The 17,925-nt window shown below is 39.3% G+C and overlaps 1 protein-coding gene across 2 annotated transcripts; it reads left to right on the top strand.

Annotated features, from left to right (window-relative positions):
* Positions 1-13,283: 13,283 nt before the first annotated feature.
* On the top strand, positions 13,284-17,130 carry LOC140936426 (uncharacterized). Of its 2 annotated transcripts, XM_073385908.1 has the most exons (4): positions 13,284-13,749; positions 14,727-14,880; positions 16,249-16,325; positions 17,033-17,130. In XM_073385908.1, the coding sequence occupies exons 1-3, from the start codon at positions 13,352-13,354 to the stop codon at positions 16,291-16,293; spliced, it is 597 nt and encodes a 198-aa protein (XP_073242009.1). In that variant the 5' UTR covers positions 13,284-13,351; the 3' UTR covers positions 16,294-16,325; positions 17,033-17,130. The 2 variants fall into 2 exon arrangements, with proteins under 2 accessions (XP_073242009.1, XP_073242002.1); XM_073385901.1 differs by lacking the exon at positions 17,033-17,130 and having other exon boundaries at positions 16,249-16,403.
* Positions 17,131-17,925: the final 795 nt, after the last annotated feature.

The raw sequence follows: 17,925 nt of genomic DNA on the forward strand, positions 1-17,925 counted from the left end.
AAAAATCAAGAAGTGCTACACACTAAATCTACTTACTATTAAAAAAATATCATTTTTTCATATGTTTAATGCAAGCCAATAATTAAACCAACTCGTGACGGGAATCCCTTCTATTTTCTTATACTAAATTATCATATCTCGGTGAGCATTCGGAAGTCAGCCAAGCGTGGTCATTGCACGCGTGCTGAACAAGAATGCTGTATCATGACAGACTAGAAACAATAGACAACTCCCAAAGCACAAACTCAGCCAAAACGCTAAAAATCTTCAATGTTTACTCAAGTTTGGGCTTATAGAAGATAATGTCACAGTTTTTCAATGACTATGAAATTCAGAGTCCGGGTAGTTAGTTAATCAATTGTGGCCCTGAAAAAATTTGAAGGAAAAAAAACTACGAATTTTTAAGAAAATGCTTTTTTCGTGAGAAAGACTCTTAAACCCTGACAAACGTCAACAAATAGCGAAAACTATCATTTCTGTATGTTTGCTTTGCTCGAAATCGCGCGCATTTACAAGGCCCTAAAGCGTTTTGCTGACTTGCAAGGACCCATCTGTTATAAGGATGCTCAAAATAAAGAGATGAATCTCATAGTTTATTAGATATAATCCGTGTAAAGTTTGCTTATCATTTTCGCATAAATTATGACCTAAATTTGGAAAGCGCTGAATTTCTCGAATTGGGTCTTTGCGATTTTGGTGAAACTCTGTTCAGCGCAGGGCACTAATGCGCGCTATGTGTAGCCGAGAGATTTTCACGAAAAAATGCCTGCAACAGCAGATTTTCGACTCAGACCTCAAAGGGGCGTGGCGTTATAACCACGTGACATTTACTCCGATCGCCAAATATTTTATGTTATATTGTAGATTGATCTATATGTTATCCATTCTATGTGTTAGACTTACGATAAAAGTAAAGGTGGGGATACCAGAGAGCTTCAAAGTAGGAGGGTACCCCCCCAAAAAAACTGGGTCGAGTCACCTTAAGAACACCAATATTTATATAGTTGTTAATGTATTTATGAACGGAGTCAGTTGATTTGATTCCCCGAAAGTAAAAGTTGCTCGTAAAATGTTTCGAAACTGTCCGTTATTTTTTAAAAGATACTTGCCATAAACAGGTCAGCTGTTTCAGCTTGGTTATAAAAAAATGGAACGGTCATTCTTTTAGGGAAATCAAATCAACAGATTCTCCGCTTTATACTGGTGCGTTTGGAGCAGCTCGGGTTTTTCAAAAAACTGTCAATTTTTCCTAGATCCATGCATCTACTTTTAAGCGTATTTAACATACATACGCTCTATACATATTTGACTTATGATCATAAAATATACATATAATCATACATTTTAGTGCGGTAATCACACTTCTTACAAAATAAGCTTTTTTACTTGTGTCAGCCACCAGTCTACACGGGAATTTTAGAGAGTTTTAGCTTCACGTATACAGCAAACGGCAAACGTCAGCCTGACGTTTGAAAAATTTCTCAAAACAGAAAATGAGCAGATAAAAACAGCTCAAAACAATTCTTATGGATAAAATTGCGTGAGACTACTAATTTGTGTGTAGAAATAATGAACAGTAAAAAACGACAAGTAAAGGGGAAACTTGGTCACGTGGTTAAAATTCGCGTTTGCCGTTTGACGTAAACGTGATGCTCAACCTTTCGAATATGTGGTAAGATACGAGTGTACGTAACAGCTGCTTGTAATGTACAGTAGAACCTCCTGTAAGCGACCACCAGAAATGCAAAGGCTGAGTGGCCGCTTACGGGAGGTGGTCGCTTACAAGAATCGAACTATAGGGCACCTCTTCCGAGAAGAAGTCCAAGCACATCTACTTTATGGAAGATAACTTAATGCATGCAATGTCTAAGTTACGCCATGTGTAGTTCCGTGTTGTCACTTAAGTTCTTCGTATATTCTAAGTATCATAGTGCACACAGTGAACAATAGAGATCAGAGAATGCGTCAAGTGGTCGCTTGCAAGAGGTTAAAAACAATGGAAAATCATTAACCGTCAGGCCCAGAAAAAGGTCGCGATCGCTTACAGAAGGTGGTCGTTTACTAGAGGCTCCAACTGTAAGGCTTTGACTGGGAAAATTTTGGTCTTTTGGATTGGCGGTCGCTTATGGGAGGTGGTCGTGTACGAGAGGTGGTCGCACATGGAGGTTCGATTGATGACAATACAGTACCCACCCCAGGGTACATTTTTCTGTTGGGAATTTGTAGTTTATATAATACGTTTCATTGTGATACCTGCATTTCCTCTTATATTAGGTTCGCCTTTAGTTGGACAATTTATGGACGTTTTTTAATTACTGCGTTTATAAATGGCTTTGAAGAGATCAGGTTCAAATTCGATGAAATGACTACCTATATCCTATACGTTTTCAATGTATAATTTTTGTAAATCGCGATTAACCTAATAGTGGAATTACGATTTGCGTCTTTGATTTCTTGAACCTCCCAGTAACCGGTTACAAGTTGTTCGCAGTACTTTTCGTCAGCCAGACACAACGGCGACGACATTTGCGTTATCGTTTTTACCCGAATAAGCGCCGCGGTGCTTATATAATTTTCCACGCCCTAAATACGGCGTCTATTTGAGGGCGGCGCTTATTTGAAAGTTGGACGCGACAAAGAGTTGTTGTAACTAAGATATTCTTATTTTCCGTGTTAAACTAACAGAATTGACGTCTTATTTTGACTATTTCAGGGCCGCGGCGCTTGTTCGGGTAAATACGATATTCGTATTCTCTGTGATGAAACTACACGATCTAATGAGGGGCGACTTTCTTGCATGCATTTATTTCATTTTATAAAATAACTAAGATAGTACGCGCCTTCTGATTGATTAAAAACCTGTGGTTTATTGTGCTGGTAAACTCTTAAGCAATGATATCCTCCAGCGTTAACCTCAACAACAAGCTATCATAGTTTCACGGCCAAGAATATGAATACACTACGTGTGATTACAAATTTCGTCGAGTTGAAAGCACATCTCTGGTTCACTGAGGCCCCTAGGTCGCACAATTGAAATATTTGTTGTAAAGTAGTAATGTACATATCAAGTTTTTCTTGACCTCTCCTATAGTTATCAAAATCGTAGTAATGAGACATTTAAAGTGCTGTTTGTCGTGTCACCCTAAATAATTTTGCCGACAGGATAAGCGCTAAGAAAGTGGCAATCGGGGACAGCGAAAACTTTAGAATGCCTCGACTACGAAGGTTTCTGTTTACAAAGTCTCTGTTCCTGCAAATGAGGCCCGGGGCTACTGAACAAAATGTTATAGGGGAGGCTCCGCCGCCGAGGTCCAGCCCCTTAACCTTTTATTTTCCATTTTTGACAGAAAAGGAACGCCTTTCATTTACCTTCCATTGAAAAATGGTACCCAATAAACCATCTTTCAAAGACAAATAAATATCTAATTAAAACCAGAAAATTTTCTTTTCTTTTCAAGGCCTTGAAATGCGCCTTTTATGCAAAGTCATAGCGGCACTTTTGTTAAGGGCCTGTTTATATGGAGGTGGGGGACCCCAGATAGGTGAGGTAACATGCAGCGGGTCACACCCCACCGATCATGTAAACGTGATCAAATTAAAATGAGAGATTATGTGGACAGGCGGGTTACCCACCAAAGCGGGTTACCTCACCAACCTAAGTTAGATTAAAGGGACATGTTCACGGTTAAGCGCATGCTCATTAATTAAATTACTTTTTACCAATTTATTATTAATTCTATCGGTCAATAATCCCACTCACATGTATCTCGGCGATCTCAGAGTGTATTTCAAAGAAGAAGTGTATTTCAGAGTAACCTGAAGTAGGATGGAGGAGTACTAAAGTCGCAGAAAAAATTAGTGGATTATGCCAACACTACTAAAGTTGTATTTATTGTTGATCCAAGGGTGATTAACTTACAGCTATTTGCAAATATTTAAATTAAGTTGATCAAGTGCAAGTGACTGCCAGGGGAGTGTGCAGACTGGTTTTTTGACAACATAATGACATGATCATGTTGCTTGTATAGACGATACAGGACATGATGTCCCGGCAGAAAAACAACATTTTGATAAATGGGCATGCCCTGAACCGTGAACCTGTCCCTTTTAAAAACAGTGAGTGCTTGACTAAAAATGACTGTTGTTTCGTCATTCGCGGTTACTATGGCAACGTATTCCAAGGGTTATTCAATATTTAAGATTTTTGCACTATTAACTACAAAATTAAGCCGGTAACCCCCCCCCCCCCCCACTCTTTTCGGACGATGCCTATTAGCTTTATGCGAGAAACATGCGCAGTGGTTTTAAAAGTAATTCTACAGTGCAATTTTTTTCATAAAAAGGGTCCAATAAAACTAGTTAGGAAAGGCGGTTTTCGGTTTTCGGTTTTTCGGTTTAACTATGGCGCACTTCAAGTTAAATGACGTTTGGCTGGTACCTGTTACGCGATATGCAATTGTTCTTTTTTTGATTTTGTTTGAAAAAACAACAACAGTTGAGCTACACCGTCATCTGTTTAAAGACAGTTTGGTTTGTCCTGTATAGCTTTTAAACCTTTCGTGCACACAATGACATTATCACCTACTAATCCCGGTTATCTAGCTCAGTATGCGTTAACTAAAAAACTGACTGGCCGTGTAGACCAGCTCTTAAGATGAACGAATATTTTACTGCCTGTTTTTGCCATTCTCTTATTTCAGCTTCTAACATTACTGGGTTTAATTGTTAGAACATTTTTGGTTACCGATTACTCTTTTCGATTTAAATCTTTATGTAATTATTCCCATATTATTCCAGTGATGGTAGTATACCGGAAAGGTCAAAATAGGGGCATCTAATCTTACCTTAACTCTGAAATAATGACCTATTGAAAGGGTCAGTCACCCTTAACTACATCTGCCATTAACAAAGCAGCTGAACATAAGGTTCATCAGGGTAAAAATTTCAAATCATCAATAAGGTCTTTGAATAAACAGAACTGCTTCCTAACATTGAAACATCTACAAGAGAGGCCTAATTAACCTACGGTGATCAAGAGCCACGGTTAAAAAAACAGCCAACAAGAAAGTCAGGGATCAGATTTCGAGGCTTGCTGACATACTGTTAAAAAGGTTGGTACTGAAAGCAAGGTCATTTGTTGTTGCTGTCATTCTTCTTGTTTCTATTTTTTTTATTATTGTCTTTGTGTCTGTCAATCGCACTTTTTTGATACCAATCACTAAAGGTTCATTCACGACCATAGCAGGAAAGAGAAAATAAAAAAAAACTGGATGCTCGCAACTTAACTTTGAAAAGCGTTGAAAATAGAATTATTTTAACTCTATCACTGTCGATTACCGTGTTTCAGTCAGTAAGACAGAGAAGGATTAGCTTTTGTATTTTTACTGGTAAGATTTTTGAGTGACAATAATAACAGGTAACGAAAAAAAATAGCATTTAAGTCGAGTGGAACTTAAAGAAAATCAACTGCTTAACCTAGCTTTCGTCATGATAACGGTTTACCCTCCGGCTTACTGAGTTTATGTTATGTGCGTTAACGTCTTACTTAGCTCTTTAATCAAACAGGTCGACGAAATAACAGAATATGCACAGATCGACACACAGAATATGCAGTTAGGAATGCATATTAAGAATCCCATTAAAACGTAACATTCACCCACAAGCAAATTAAAGTATAACATTCACCCCAGCCTTATCTTAATTTAAGATGAACCAAGTTTTCCAGTCTAAAGTTCGCCGAACGGTAACAGCCATGATCATCATTACATAAACTTGTAAAGGATCTCACTGAGGCCGAATCCCAAATCTTTAAAAATGATTGGCTAATAGCTCGAAGGCCCTATAAAGTAAAGATAGACCAACGACGTTTTGCACTAGTAACATGACACTTTCACAGTTGCGGAGACCATCAACTCGTTAAATGATTAGGATGAATGTATGAAAACCATATCTTAGAACTGTGGTTGTGGAATCAAATTAAAAGACTCACTGTTATTTATAGAAAAGCGTTTCTCTTTGTAATTGTTATTACTGTGATAATCTTCTAACATTACAGTCAACTGTCGCCTCGCGGACACCCCGATAATACGAACAGCAACTAAACCCCAGGCAAACATAAATTTCAGATGTTTGACCGAAATAAACTCCTGTTATTACGGGCGGAACTCAAGGTCCCTAGAGTCTCCGCTATAAACAGAGACGACTGTAATTCTCCATCTCCCAGTTCTGAAATATGACTTTGATTTTGATATGATATGATTTTGATGATGATTATGATGATTATGATGCTGATGATTCATTATTATTTCTGCACGCAGGGAGGCCATTTGGCTCAGTTCAACTACCAGTCCGTGCACTACGTCCTGCAGACAAAAAACTTTTCCCGAAAATGTATTTGCTCAATCCTAGAAAACATGATTTGCAGGTCATTTAAAGCTTCTTTCTCCATAATACAGTCAACTCCCTTTATAGCGGATACTGGAGGGACCTCGAGTCAGTGTCCTCAGTCGAGAAGGTCTGTAATAGCGGAAGATTAATTCAGTCAAACATCTGTAATTTATTTTTGCCTGGGGTTTAGCTGCTGTCCGTATTTGCGGGGTGTTCGCAAGGCGAGAGTTGACCGTAGAAGGAATATGGTTCATAGTAACCTCACTTTAATCTCAACTTTAAAGGGAGTGAAACTTATGCGGACTTCTTTGATTTTTCTGCCATTTTTTCTGGCTTTGGCCGTCGATCGCGAAAGCCAAGGTACGTTAATGCGCATTTATTTAAATGAAGTTTTAAGTTTTGTTTTTTAGGTCTGAATCTTTATTGCACACTTACCTTAAATGATTTACATTTAGAAGATACTCTTAAAAAGAAAAAACATATCGCTTCCTTTGAGGAAGATTTGAAGCACATGGAGTGTGCAGATGAAAAGGTACGTATATAAAAGTGATCAGACGGGAAACTTCACCCATGTATAATACGTTTTAAGCATACTGAGATACGCTCTGACATAAAAGACGTTTCCCTACATGTGAAAATCAATATGATGTGTTGCTCCCCCTGTTACCGTAGGTCTAGCCTGCTTAGCAAGCTTTCCGTTTGGTTTCGGAGCAAGAGAGGCCGTGTAACGGGATTTTCGGTTTTGGCCGCGCGAAAAAAGTAACGAGAGTTAAAAAATGAAAGAGGGGGGAGAGGAAGGAAGGAAACGCGTTTCCTTATTTTCTTTCCCACCCCCTCCCCGTTCTTTTACTCGCGCCAATTTGATTTGACTCTCGTTCCTCGTTCTTGGCTCCGAAACCAAACGGAAAGCTTGCTACGCAGGCTATTGTTACTGCAAACGCTCAATTATCATCTGACATTTATAGTGCCGTTTACTCACCTAGTTCTACAATCCGGCTTTACAGTACTTTTCAAAGGTGGTTCGCATTCTTTCAGTGTAAAGACAGAGGAATTTGAAACAGACGGCAACAATAACACTGATACCGACTCCCTGAATGACTTTAAAAATATAATTTCCATCGAGACAATCGTAACAATAATAACTCCGTAAACTGCTGGTATAAGCTCTCCGGGATCTAAGACCCTCCTAGCTTAAATTTAAATGAAGTTGAGTTATTATGACGATTTAAATAATTTAAGCTTGTAAATTCCAAACGTATTTTGATCCCTCGGATATAAGCCCCTCCGTTTATAACCCCTCCCCACAAACCTTGCGAAGATGAATAAACCGAGGGAAACGAGAGGCCTCAAATGTAATAATTCTCCCTAAATGTAATGAAGGTCTTAAGTGTAATAACCTTTGACCCTAAATGTAATATAAAGGTCCTAAGTAAAATAAATTTCAGCCCTAAATGTAATAAAGGTCCTAACCTAATAAATTTCAGCCCTAAATGTATAAAAGGTCCTAAACGTATAAAAGCTTGGTTAATATGGTAACTAGGCTTGTGTGTGCAAAATAAGCTTCAAATGGAGATTTGTACTTTGAGTACTTCTTTTCAGTTCCTCGTTTAAAATCGTCTGGTATCTAGCCAGTGCTTTCGCCCAATTAAAGACCTTTCTTCCCCATAAAGAATAATACTCCATCTTGGAATGTAGAGCACGAACAAAGAGCGCAAGGACTTCCATTTTTCCTTGAGACTGGGGATGGTATGGGCGGTTGTGTACCAAGTCAAATTTATGAAAAGTCCTTTCACAGCTCCTTAAATTCAGAACCTTGGTCACTTCGCAGTACAGAAGGGGGTCACTTTTCTATGCCTTAAACTCAACCGCAACTGTTTTGTTATTTTCACTTTAAACAGGTCTAACACAAACGAGGCTTAACTGAAAACATTCATAACGGATAATACATATTGATAAACTATTCCTTGATCTGAAATTTAATCTTTCCACGCTTTCCAAGATCCAACGGACCTATTTGAAGTCTGACAAATATCTTCTTTTATAAATATCAGGCTGGGATTTAACAAGGCCAGGTACCGCAGTTGGGTTTGTTTAGAACTCTGATGTGGTTTCAGAGACATTTTACCAATACCATCATTATCATTTAGGAATTTGTGGTTTGCTGCTTTTCTTTAAATCCACCGTATTCACATTGCTCAAATAATAACCTTGTCAACCAAACAAATTTTGTGCCTAGCTAAGCCCTTGTTTTCCGTTTCCCTTGGAAAACCTGTCATGCCCCGGAGAAACTGGAAACAATGGCTATGCAAAATATTGGAGAGTAAACAAGGTTACTATGGACAATGCAGATTTCAATATGGTGAGGGAATATGACATTATCTCATCAGACTGTTGCATTTTTCAGTCACTGTGACTACTTTATCGAGTGTAGAGCCGTAGTTATTCTACTACTGTTGGGACTTTTATTACATTTAGGGCCAAAATTTATTACACTTACGACCTTTATTTCATTTAGGGCCAAAACTTATTACACTTAGGACCCTTATTACATTTAGGGTCATTTATCACATTTGAGGTCTCAACAAAACGGCCCAGGGCCTATACATGTAAGCATTAATTTTAGATTTTTCGACAGCACAACAGTGTTAAATCAATGAATTTCTTCATGGAAAAAACATCGTCTTTAATCACGGAACATTCAGGTATACCTAAGCGGGTAGGACAACAAATAAAAACACTGCATCTCTGTCAAGAAGGACTCGGGCTTGGCGTGGCAAAATACGGTAAATTGTTCGACTGAAATAGCCCAAGTTCGATGTACTAAAATCTTAACATGACTGCGAGGTTTAGGGTAAAAAATTGCAAATTTGTTACGATTCTATTGTCTTGCAGTTCCCAGATAAAATGACTAGAAAGCGTCGGAGTCATGATAGAATTTTCACATATCGAACGTGGGATTTTGACCACCTATGCAATGGGGCTATGGTCTATTTTCCGCTCTTAGATTAACCATAACTTTATCCAGTGATTCTTGCCTCATAGAAAAACGACACTGCAAAGCCAAAAGTAACGTCAAACTTTGAAGGTGTTAATGCTAACGATGAGGGGAAGACAGGAGACGCGGGAAAGACTGGGACCGATATTCTGACTGAAGGCCAACCTGGCTGGATGAAGGAACTTTTAAAAAAGACTTCAAAAGAGGTAAGAGTATATTGAACGGAGGGCGCAACCACCCACACGGCAAATTGGTCAGTCATATTCTGCTGGTGGATATGAATGATGCTTGCTTTTGTCCTATGAATGATGGAATCGATTTCTCAACAGATGCCTCTTAATTTTTTAACATGCCATTAGGACTATCAGAAACTCCACGCCACCACTTTTACCCATCACCAGCACCTTTTTCAGCCCTTCTCTTACACTTGTTCCTCCCTGCAAGTTTCTTCCACTCATTGAAAAATACTACCTGCTTGCTGAGGTCTTGCCGGCTAGTCCAACAGGGATCTAGGCAAGTGGGCCAGCCTGCTTTCTCATATGGGCATAACAAACATTTTATGAGGAACAATAGGCATGAGACAGGCCAGCCGTGTAAAGGGAACCAGGCCGGCTAACCTCATATAATCAGGCCCTTATGTTAAACTGTTTTTTAAATGCCCTTTAGATGAGAGCTTCTATCCCATGCTACGGCGTCATAGCTTGATGAATTCTTTTTTATCAATTTTTTTTCGAATAGTTTCAATTTTATTGAACCTGACATAACTCAGGCGCCTATTCGCAGAATAATGTATAGTAATTATAACAAACGTTTATTACCTGATTGGCTGCCAGTAGCCCTGATTTCGTAGCCTGTTCCAAGCTCCGACACAGTCGGGTCCCTCGTTTTTGAGCAACGCACGTCAACCGAGAAGCGGACTTTTTGCAATATTTGGGGCGTGATTTTGACCAAATTTTCGGGCAAATCGTCTCTATGCGAGAAAAGACACTTGGGGAAACAAATTTGGCAGCGTCATGGCATATTGAAAGAAAAAACTCTCTTCCGGTTGGCGTGTGTCGCTCAAAAACATCTTAAATCGAAAGAAAAGGAACAGGTTTCTGCAAAAGAAGGAAAACAAATTTCAGAAGGCGTCATAGACATTCACTTGGAAGATGCAAGTAAGGGGTTAAGTGTATTTCAGACTAGTTTAACCGACATCATTATTCACTAAATGAAATTTAAATAATAACTGTAAAAAGTCAGTTGGAGCCGTCTAAGTAGGTATAAACCACTATTAACGTTAATAGGATATTAAAAAAGAATTAATAAGTTTTTTGTATTGGAACTGCCAGATGAAGAAATGCATGTATAGAAGATTATCGAAGTGAAGAACGTAAGAGCTGTGAAAAGATTTTAAACACTTTCCTGTTTTTTTTTCTTCGATCCTTCCGTCGAGTGGATCTTTAGAGTCTGTGACAGGATTCACATAGAAATCGTTAAAAGGTTATGCTACCTAGGTACGTCAAGTCAGGAACTCAAGTGGTTTGAAAGCTACCTTACTGGACGTATGCAAGAGAGAATGATCTAATCATGGGGCACAGGGATTCGCTCTCTTAGCTCATTCTCCCTTGCCGCATGCAGCTAACACGGGTCGGCACCTCATTATCGGATCAGCTCACACTAAATTATGGCGTGCCGCAAGGGTCTATCTTGCGCCTTGCAATGTTGTCTATATATGAACGATCTGCCAAATGCAGTCCAGTTTAGCAGCTTGGAATGTTATGTGGATGATACGAAGATTTTTCTGTCCTTCTCGTCTAAGGATGTTGACCTCTCTCTGGAGAGAAACTATGAAGACCTCCGCCATGCTGCCATGTAGTGCTGCTCAAATCAACTGCTGATTAATCCTACCAAAACCAAACTCATTGTGTTTCGAACCAGACAGCGTTTGACGCAAGTCAGGAAAACTTGTGACATGGGTGTACCGTTCTTTGGACAAGCGCTCGTTCCTGTTTCGTCTGTCAAGTATTTAGGAATTGTACTGAACTCTCATTTAACTTCTAATGAACATTTTACCTGCTTAACGTCTTCTCTCTTGTCTATCTTGTGTCAGATAAGTAGGGTTAGGCACCTGTTCTCTAGACCTGTTCTGATCCTAAACTCGCTTGTACTTACTAAGTTATTCTGTTCTGCGTTTCTGGGCTGATACCATCAAGCAAAACCTACAAAAGCTGCAACTGGTGTAAAACTTTGCTGCTCGTCTTGTGACCAACACTAAGAAGCTCGATCATGTTACAGTGGCCCTCAGTCAACAGTCACCTGGAAGTACGGGATGTCTGTGCTTTTGTATTATATTATCAATTGCCTTGCGCCTGCCTGCTAAGCCAGTAACATCGGCAAAAGGTCGGATACACATAGTTACAGCACAAGGCATAAAGATCAGTTACAATTTCCTTTGTAAATTATCTCAGAATAGCCCCCCCTCGCGAGAGATAATAAAGTTATTGTATTGTAAAATCGGCTAACCTCAATTAAGCTGTGTTTTTCTCTTTTATGTGTGATTCCTGAGCCTGTTTGTTCTTTTATATATAGCATATGGAGAACAGACTGGTTTCAACAAAACCCGTACAATGGCCCTGGAAAGAAGAAATTCACAACACCGTGAGGTTACTCGATTTGCATTAAATTTCCTTCATATTCGCGGGCTACAGAAATAATCGTTTCCTTTATACAAATCCTTATATTTTGAAGGTTATGCTGGCAACATTACGGTAAACTTTCGACCTTGGGCCACCTGTGCCATAAAAAGTCAAAACCACATGTTTTGGCAACGCACATACCCATAAAACGTCTAACGAGAAAGTGACCACGAAAACTGAAACGGTCATATGATTGTGTTATTCATCCTTTCGCTGCATGAAATTGCTGTTTTCCAGTTTTTTTCCTTCACTTGTTAGGCCTTGTTTAAACGCTTCGGACAAATATTTGAACGGACAAAAAATGCACGAATTCGACTTTCGTTTACTCGGGACCCGCGGAACCGTACAAGTTATCGAACGGTAAACGAAACTGCAACCCGTAACAGAATTTGCACGGGTAAAAAAATTCGTCCGTTAAAAAGTTTGTCCGAACCTTTGTAAACGGTGTCGTCATTACAACAGCCGCTACCTATGCTTTGATTTTAATTTCAGTCCCATACGACGCTATCAACACACTGCAAACTGCTTTTGGGGAATTGGGAACACAAGCAACGGGCGCTATGAGTGGTCTAACTGAGCTAAAGGGACAGTGGAATGAGATCTCGTTCGGTGATAGAGCGGTTATGACGCAGACTCTACAGGCCGCTGCCTCAAATATTCACAAGTTTTTAAATGCGGGAAGTGATCCAATTGGCGCAGTACAGGGAGCACTCAACATGGTGGCACAGTTTGCAGCTCTTGCCGGTCCCACTGGCCAAATTCCTCCCGTAGCTTTAAGTTTCGTCTCAGGGTATCTGAGTCTTTTTGGAGCGGGAGGACAGGAAAGAAATCTATCGGAGAAATTGTACCTGAAGAAATAGATGAGGCATTGGCACAATTCTATGAGAGCGATCTTAGTAATAAGGCTGAAGGCATTACCAGTACATTCCAAGTTTCCAAGGCATATTTGGATAAGCTGGCCCAGTAAGGCAAAAAGCTTACCGTTTCTCAGGCGGCGTCACTTGAGAGGAATATGCCACTGTATCTTGGCCTCCCCTTCATGGGAAAATTGGCAAGTGAAATTAACGGTCTCCTGAAGGTCAACAAAAGAAGCGATGCCAAAAAGACATTGAAATACATTGAGCTGTATACAAAAATGGCGATTCTTAAAGACATGATCATGCAGGTAGCGGCGACTTTGTTACCAATCGACCTAGAACCCAACCGACAAGACTTGTTAGCTGCTCAGGAATCTTTACGCGATCAGCAAAAGCATCTGATAAGATTCCTTCGCCAAGGTAAAATTGGCAAGATGGCACTAAATTACTTCGACCTTGACGTGAGCCCATTCACAGATTCCTATTTGACAAAGGTGCTGAAAGTACCCGATTATGATCGTTCCATGGCTGGAAGATGGTGTCTGACGCCACACATTTCTGGTCAAAAGCTGAACCCAATCACGTGGATGAGAGACGAGAACAGCTTAATGAAGGACGGTCACCCCTACATTACAACTGCGATTGAAAACTGCCACTGGAAACTTATTCCCCATGGTAACAATCTCTACACAGTACAGAACATCTACAAGTGTCCTAAGTATGGCTACTGTGGACAGTACCTGTCGTTTGATATATTATCTGGCGAGGACAGCCGAGTGACATTAAAGACATACGCAGATCTTTGGGAAATCTGTGGTGTTCGCCAAAAGAGGTAGGAGTTCTTCTCACCACCTAGGCTACAGATACATTAAAGGTTTTTTTTCTGATACAGAGAATACAGCCTGTAAGCATCTTTTTAAATACAGTAGAATCCAATAACTCGAACACCCCGTTAACTGGAACTAAGTACAATTTCCCTTGGATTTCATCCCACTTTTCAGTCGTTTTTACTGGACAAACTCGAACTCGGATAACTGGAATTCCCCGCTAACTCGAACTAAATTTCCTCACCCTTGATCAAAAAGTCATTGAAAATTACCCTGATGACTCGAATTCTAGTTCTTGTAACTATACTCGGTTGCCATTCCATTGGCTCTGGTTGTACAATCAGTAAAAAGACACTATATCTAAGAGTGGTTAAGACTTACAGCACTTTGATTTTTATTGGTGCAACGAACAGGTCACGTTTTATAAAAAAAAAGCCTAATTATGTTACCGTTTTTGATAAAAATAAGTTAAACTTACACTGCAATAGCACTATACACTGCCGGAAGTGTTGAAAAATCAGCAAGTGTCAATTTTTAGCACTGAAAATTGAATTTTGCAATCGACCCCGATAACTCGAACTGTTTTGCGTTTCCCTTCAGAGTTCGAGTCACCGGGGTTCTACTGTACCTCACTGCAGCCTTTTTTCTCCCTCTCTCCTCTCCTCTCCCACCTTCTGAAAAACTGTTTCTTGTGTCAAAGTTTCGAAACGTGCTATGTATGAGGGCTTTACAGGCTCTCCAAGTTTGTTAAGACCCTACGCGCGCAAAAACCACATGATTGACGAACGTGTTGACGTAAACTGTCAAAAGTGACCAACTATAAGGTCTATCCAAAGCCCGTATATCGGAAACAGGTTTGAAACAATTCTTACAGGCTTCACTTCTCCGTCTATCCCCAGGCTCCAGCGATCATTTCCTTATTTTAGGCGTTACCATTTGATTAGTACATTACACATACTACTCCAACAATATCATTCCACAGGATTCGCAGTAAAACGGGCTGCGACTCTAAGAGCAAATGGTGCAACAGACAGCTTACAAGTCGGAAAGAATCTACAGGGGGCTGGAGATCGAAGGAGGTTCGTACATTTTATCTGACAGCGAAGAACGTCGGCTATGTTTGGTCAGTCACAAAGGTACGTCTGAAAAAGATTCTGATATTTTATTCATCCCTTAATTTTGCCAATTTTTGAAGAATAAACCCAACAGTTGAAAGCCAATTTCCGCCGGCCTCCAACTCTTTCGTATCCCTTTAAACCCACGAACAAAAAGTATGTGTCGTGAAATTAGGGAATAATTTCACTTGCGTATTGTCCAAATCCTAATAATTTCCCTCGCCTTTTGGTTTACCTATTAATGTAATGGGTGACGAATTACGTTAGCAATCGAGAAATTTTGATTATCTTGGATCGTATCGATCGAGAACTTCACTCTCTCAAACGTCTAGAACTTAAATTTGGCTTAAGTTGAGTTTTTTCAGAATTGTTCGACAAAATACCTGTTAGAATCCTCCTCGATGTACTCTTTCGTTTGTTTAGGTTGTGTAAACTGTCTTTTAATTCCCTGATATCTTCATTCATAACATTTTAGAACTTCGTCGCCATTTTGGCACTGAGACGTAATGAAGGTTGCCATGGCAATTTTATAACTTCATATGTGAAATTATAAATTAGTGTAGGTAATAGCATGATCTGTAGTCATATTTAGTATAAATACCATGAGCGATATTTCGAAATTGTTTACGTAATTTCAAGAGCCGTTTATGCGAGTGAAATTTGAGACAATTGTGAAATATCACGAGTGGTTTTTATGCAAAATGTCCCGTACAAATCATGCTATTAGTATAGGTAATAGCATGATTTGTAGTGATATTTGGCATAAATACCACTAGTGATATTTCGAAATTGTTATACGTAATTTCACGAGCTGTTATGCGAGTGAAATTTGAGACTATTTTGAAATATCACGAGTGGCATTTATACCAAATATCACGTACAAATCATGCTATTAATTGTTTATACTACTACCCACAAAAGCTTTGAAATTTTCTCATAGGTATTTCAAATTAAGCTGAAATACCACTGCTCTAAGCCAATCAAATTGCGGAAATTTCTCATGTAGTAGTATAAGAGCAGAAAAACGTTCGGTGCATCCGTTAGCGCAGGTTCAAGGAGGAGGCTCACGTCAAAATTACCTCAGACTCAAAAAGCTAGGGGCAAAGGAAAAACGGTTCATGCCGTCTCCGTTCCCGGCAAGAGATTGTCACTTTTACAATGAATACTAGTTTCTTCATCGCAGTTATTGCAACTCGCGGCTCCCATGAGAAATTGTCTTTTCGGTATTATTACAAATAACTAATTATATCTATAGCCTTTGAAAAATGTAAAAAAGAATGCGATATGACTTGAATTATTCTGGTACAAGGTCTTTGTCGACTGAAAACTAAAATAGCTCAATTTTATGATGGTTTCCGTCTTACGATTTTACTTGTTATTTATACCCAGAAACCCATGAAGGGCTACGCAGGCCGAAAGAAGTCAGAGGAGTGATGCTACTTATGGTGTAATGGTGTACCACAAGGGTTTGTGTTAGGGCCCCTGCATTTCTTGTTATATGTAAATGATAAATCTTATCGCTCCGAATAATCTAAATTCTTTGCATTGCGGATGGAACTGAAATCCTTTCACAACCTTGTAAACGTGGAAGCAACGGTAAAATTTGAATAATGCAAGTCAGCTAATTGGATAACAGCAAATATTTTAACGTCAAATGCTGTAACGTCAATTTGCGCCCCTGTCAATCAAAGTTCATAATCCTTCTCGATGTTATATATTTTTAATAATAATAAGGAAGTGTAAATGTTCAGGAGAGAGAGAGATTTAAACGTGAAGTGAAAGTCTTAATAGATGAGAAATTGTCTTAGAGGAACCACATTCACACAGTAGCTACAAATATAAGTCAAACTATTGCGATGCTAACTAACGAAGACATTTTGTACATCTATAATACACTGATAACCCCTTGCTTAACCTCTATGTCTTATTTCTAGGGGAAGAGCCCGTGAAACGAATCCTTACAAAATAACAATCCTTCAGAAACGTGCAATAGGTTTTAATGTATTCTACCGTCACGGTTCAGAGCACGCCAGAGGTGTATGTATCTTGTGAAAGCAAACAGCTTTGGTTTAGAAGCAACAGTCATTGACACGGACGGGCGATATATCTTTGCCGTGCAGTGTTAAATTACCCAACGAGGAGCTTACGATAACTAACATTTATGCTCCAACAGATTATCAGCTTCAAATGCCCTTTCTGAGAAAACTTACTCATCTCTTGATGTTGAAAGCTTGCATATCACACGTCATTTTCGTCGGAGATTGGAACACAACGCTTAATCAAACAGATAACGTGGACGTCCATGGAAGGGACCCGAACCTACAGAAATGGTTTACTATATGTAATGGAAGAGTTAAATCTTGCTGACTTCTATAGACTACTCCACCCAAACACAAAAATGTGTACATGTGAATCAAAAAGTCTTCGTGAACAGTTTCGCTTCTGGCACTGATCCAACTCACAAGATTGAGAAGCCTTTGATGTCAAAGCTAAGCTCAATTCTGTTTGCGAGGGCATTGAGCTTCAGAAATTAAATTTTGAATCGTTGAAACGGTCGACTGATCTTTCCACCAAGTCTGGCCAAATCGAAGCTTTGGAAAAGGAGAATACAGTAGACCACACGGTATTACTGTCTAAATCAAGCGCCTACGGAATTCAAGAAAATGCTTACAATTGGTTTAAATCATACTTAGAAAACCGAACTCAAACATGTTCTGTTAGTGGTTCACTTTTCAAGATCTGCTCTCTCCAATGTGGTATCCCTCAAGGGGCTGTATTAGGTCCTCTATTCTTTGCTATACATAAACGACTTACCAAATTGCTTAACTAACTCTTACGCTAGAATGTATACCGATGATACGAATCTTAATTACGCTGATAAAGACGTGAAATGTGAATATTATTCAGTCCCGTTTGAATACAGATTTGCTAAATATCAGCAAATGGCTGATCGCTAACAAACTAACACTTGATATGACTAAGATTGAGTTTATGCTAATCGGCTCGAGACAAAAGCTAAACACCCTAACTGCCTCTCCCGTTCTGAGCATCAATGGTACTCCCGAC

This window comes from Porites lutea, chromosome 1 (genome assembly GCF_958299795.1).
Source record: "Porites lutea chromosome 1, jaPorLute2.1, whole genome shotgun sequence".
Lineage (NCBI taxonomy): Eukaryota > Metazoa > Cnidaria > Anthozoa > Scleractinia > Poritidae > Porites > Porites lutea.

Coding starts and splice junctions, on each gene's coding strand:
- LOC140936426 (XM_073385908.1), top strand. CDS start 13,352: ATGGCACTAAATTACTTCGACCTTGACGTGAGCCCATTCACAGATTCC. Junction 13,750..14,726: donor TGTGGTGTTCGCCAAAAGAG/GTAGGAGTTCTT, acceptor ATCATTCCACAG/GATTCGCAGTAAAACGGGCT. Junction 14,881..16,248: donor ATGTTTGGTCAGTCACAAAG/GTACGTCTGAAA, acceptor ATTTATACCCAG/AAACCCATGAAGGGCTACGC.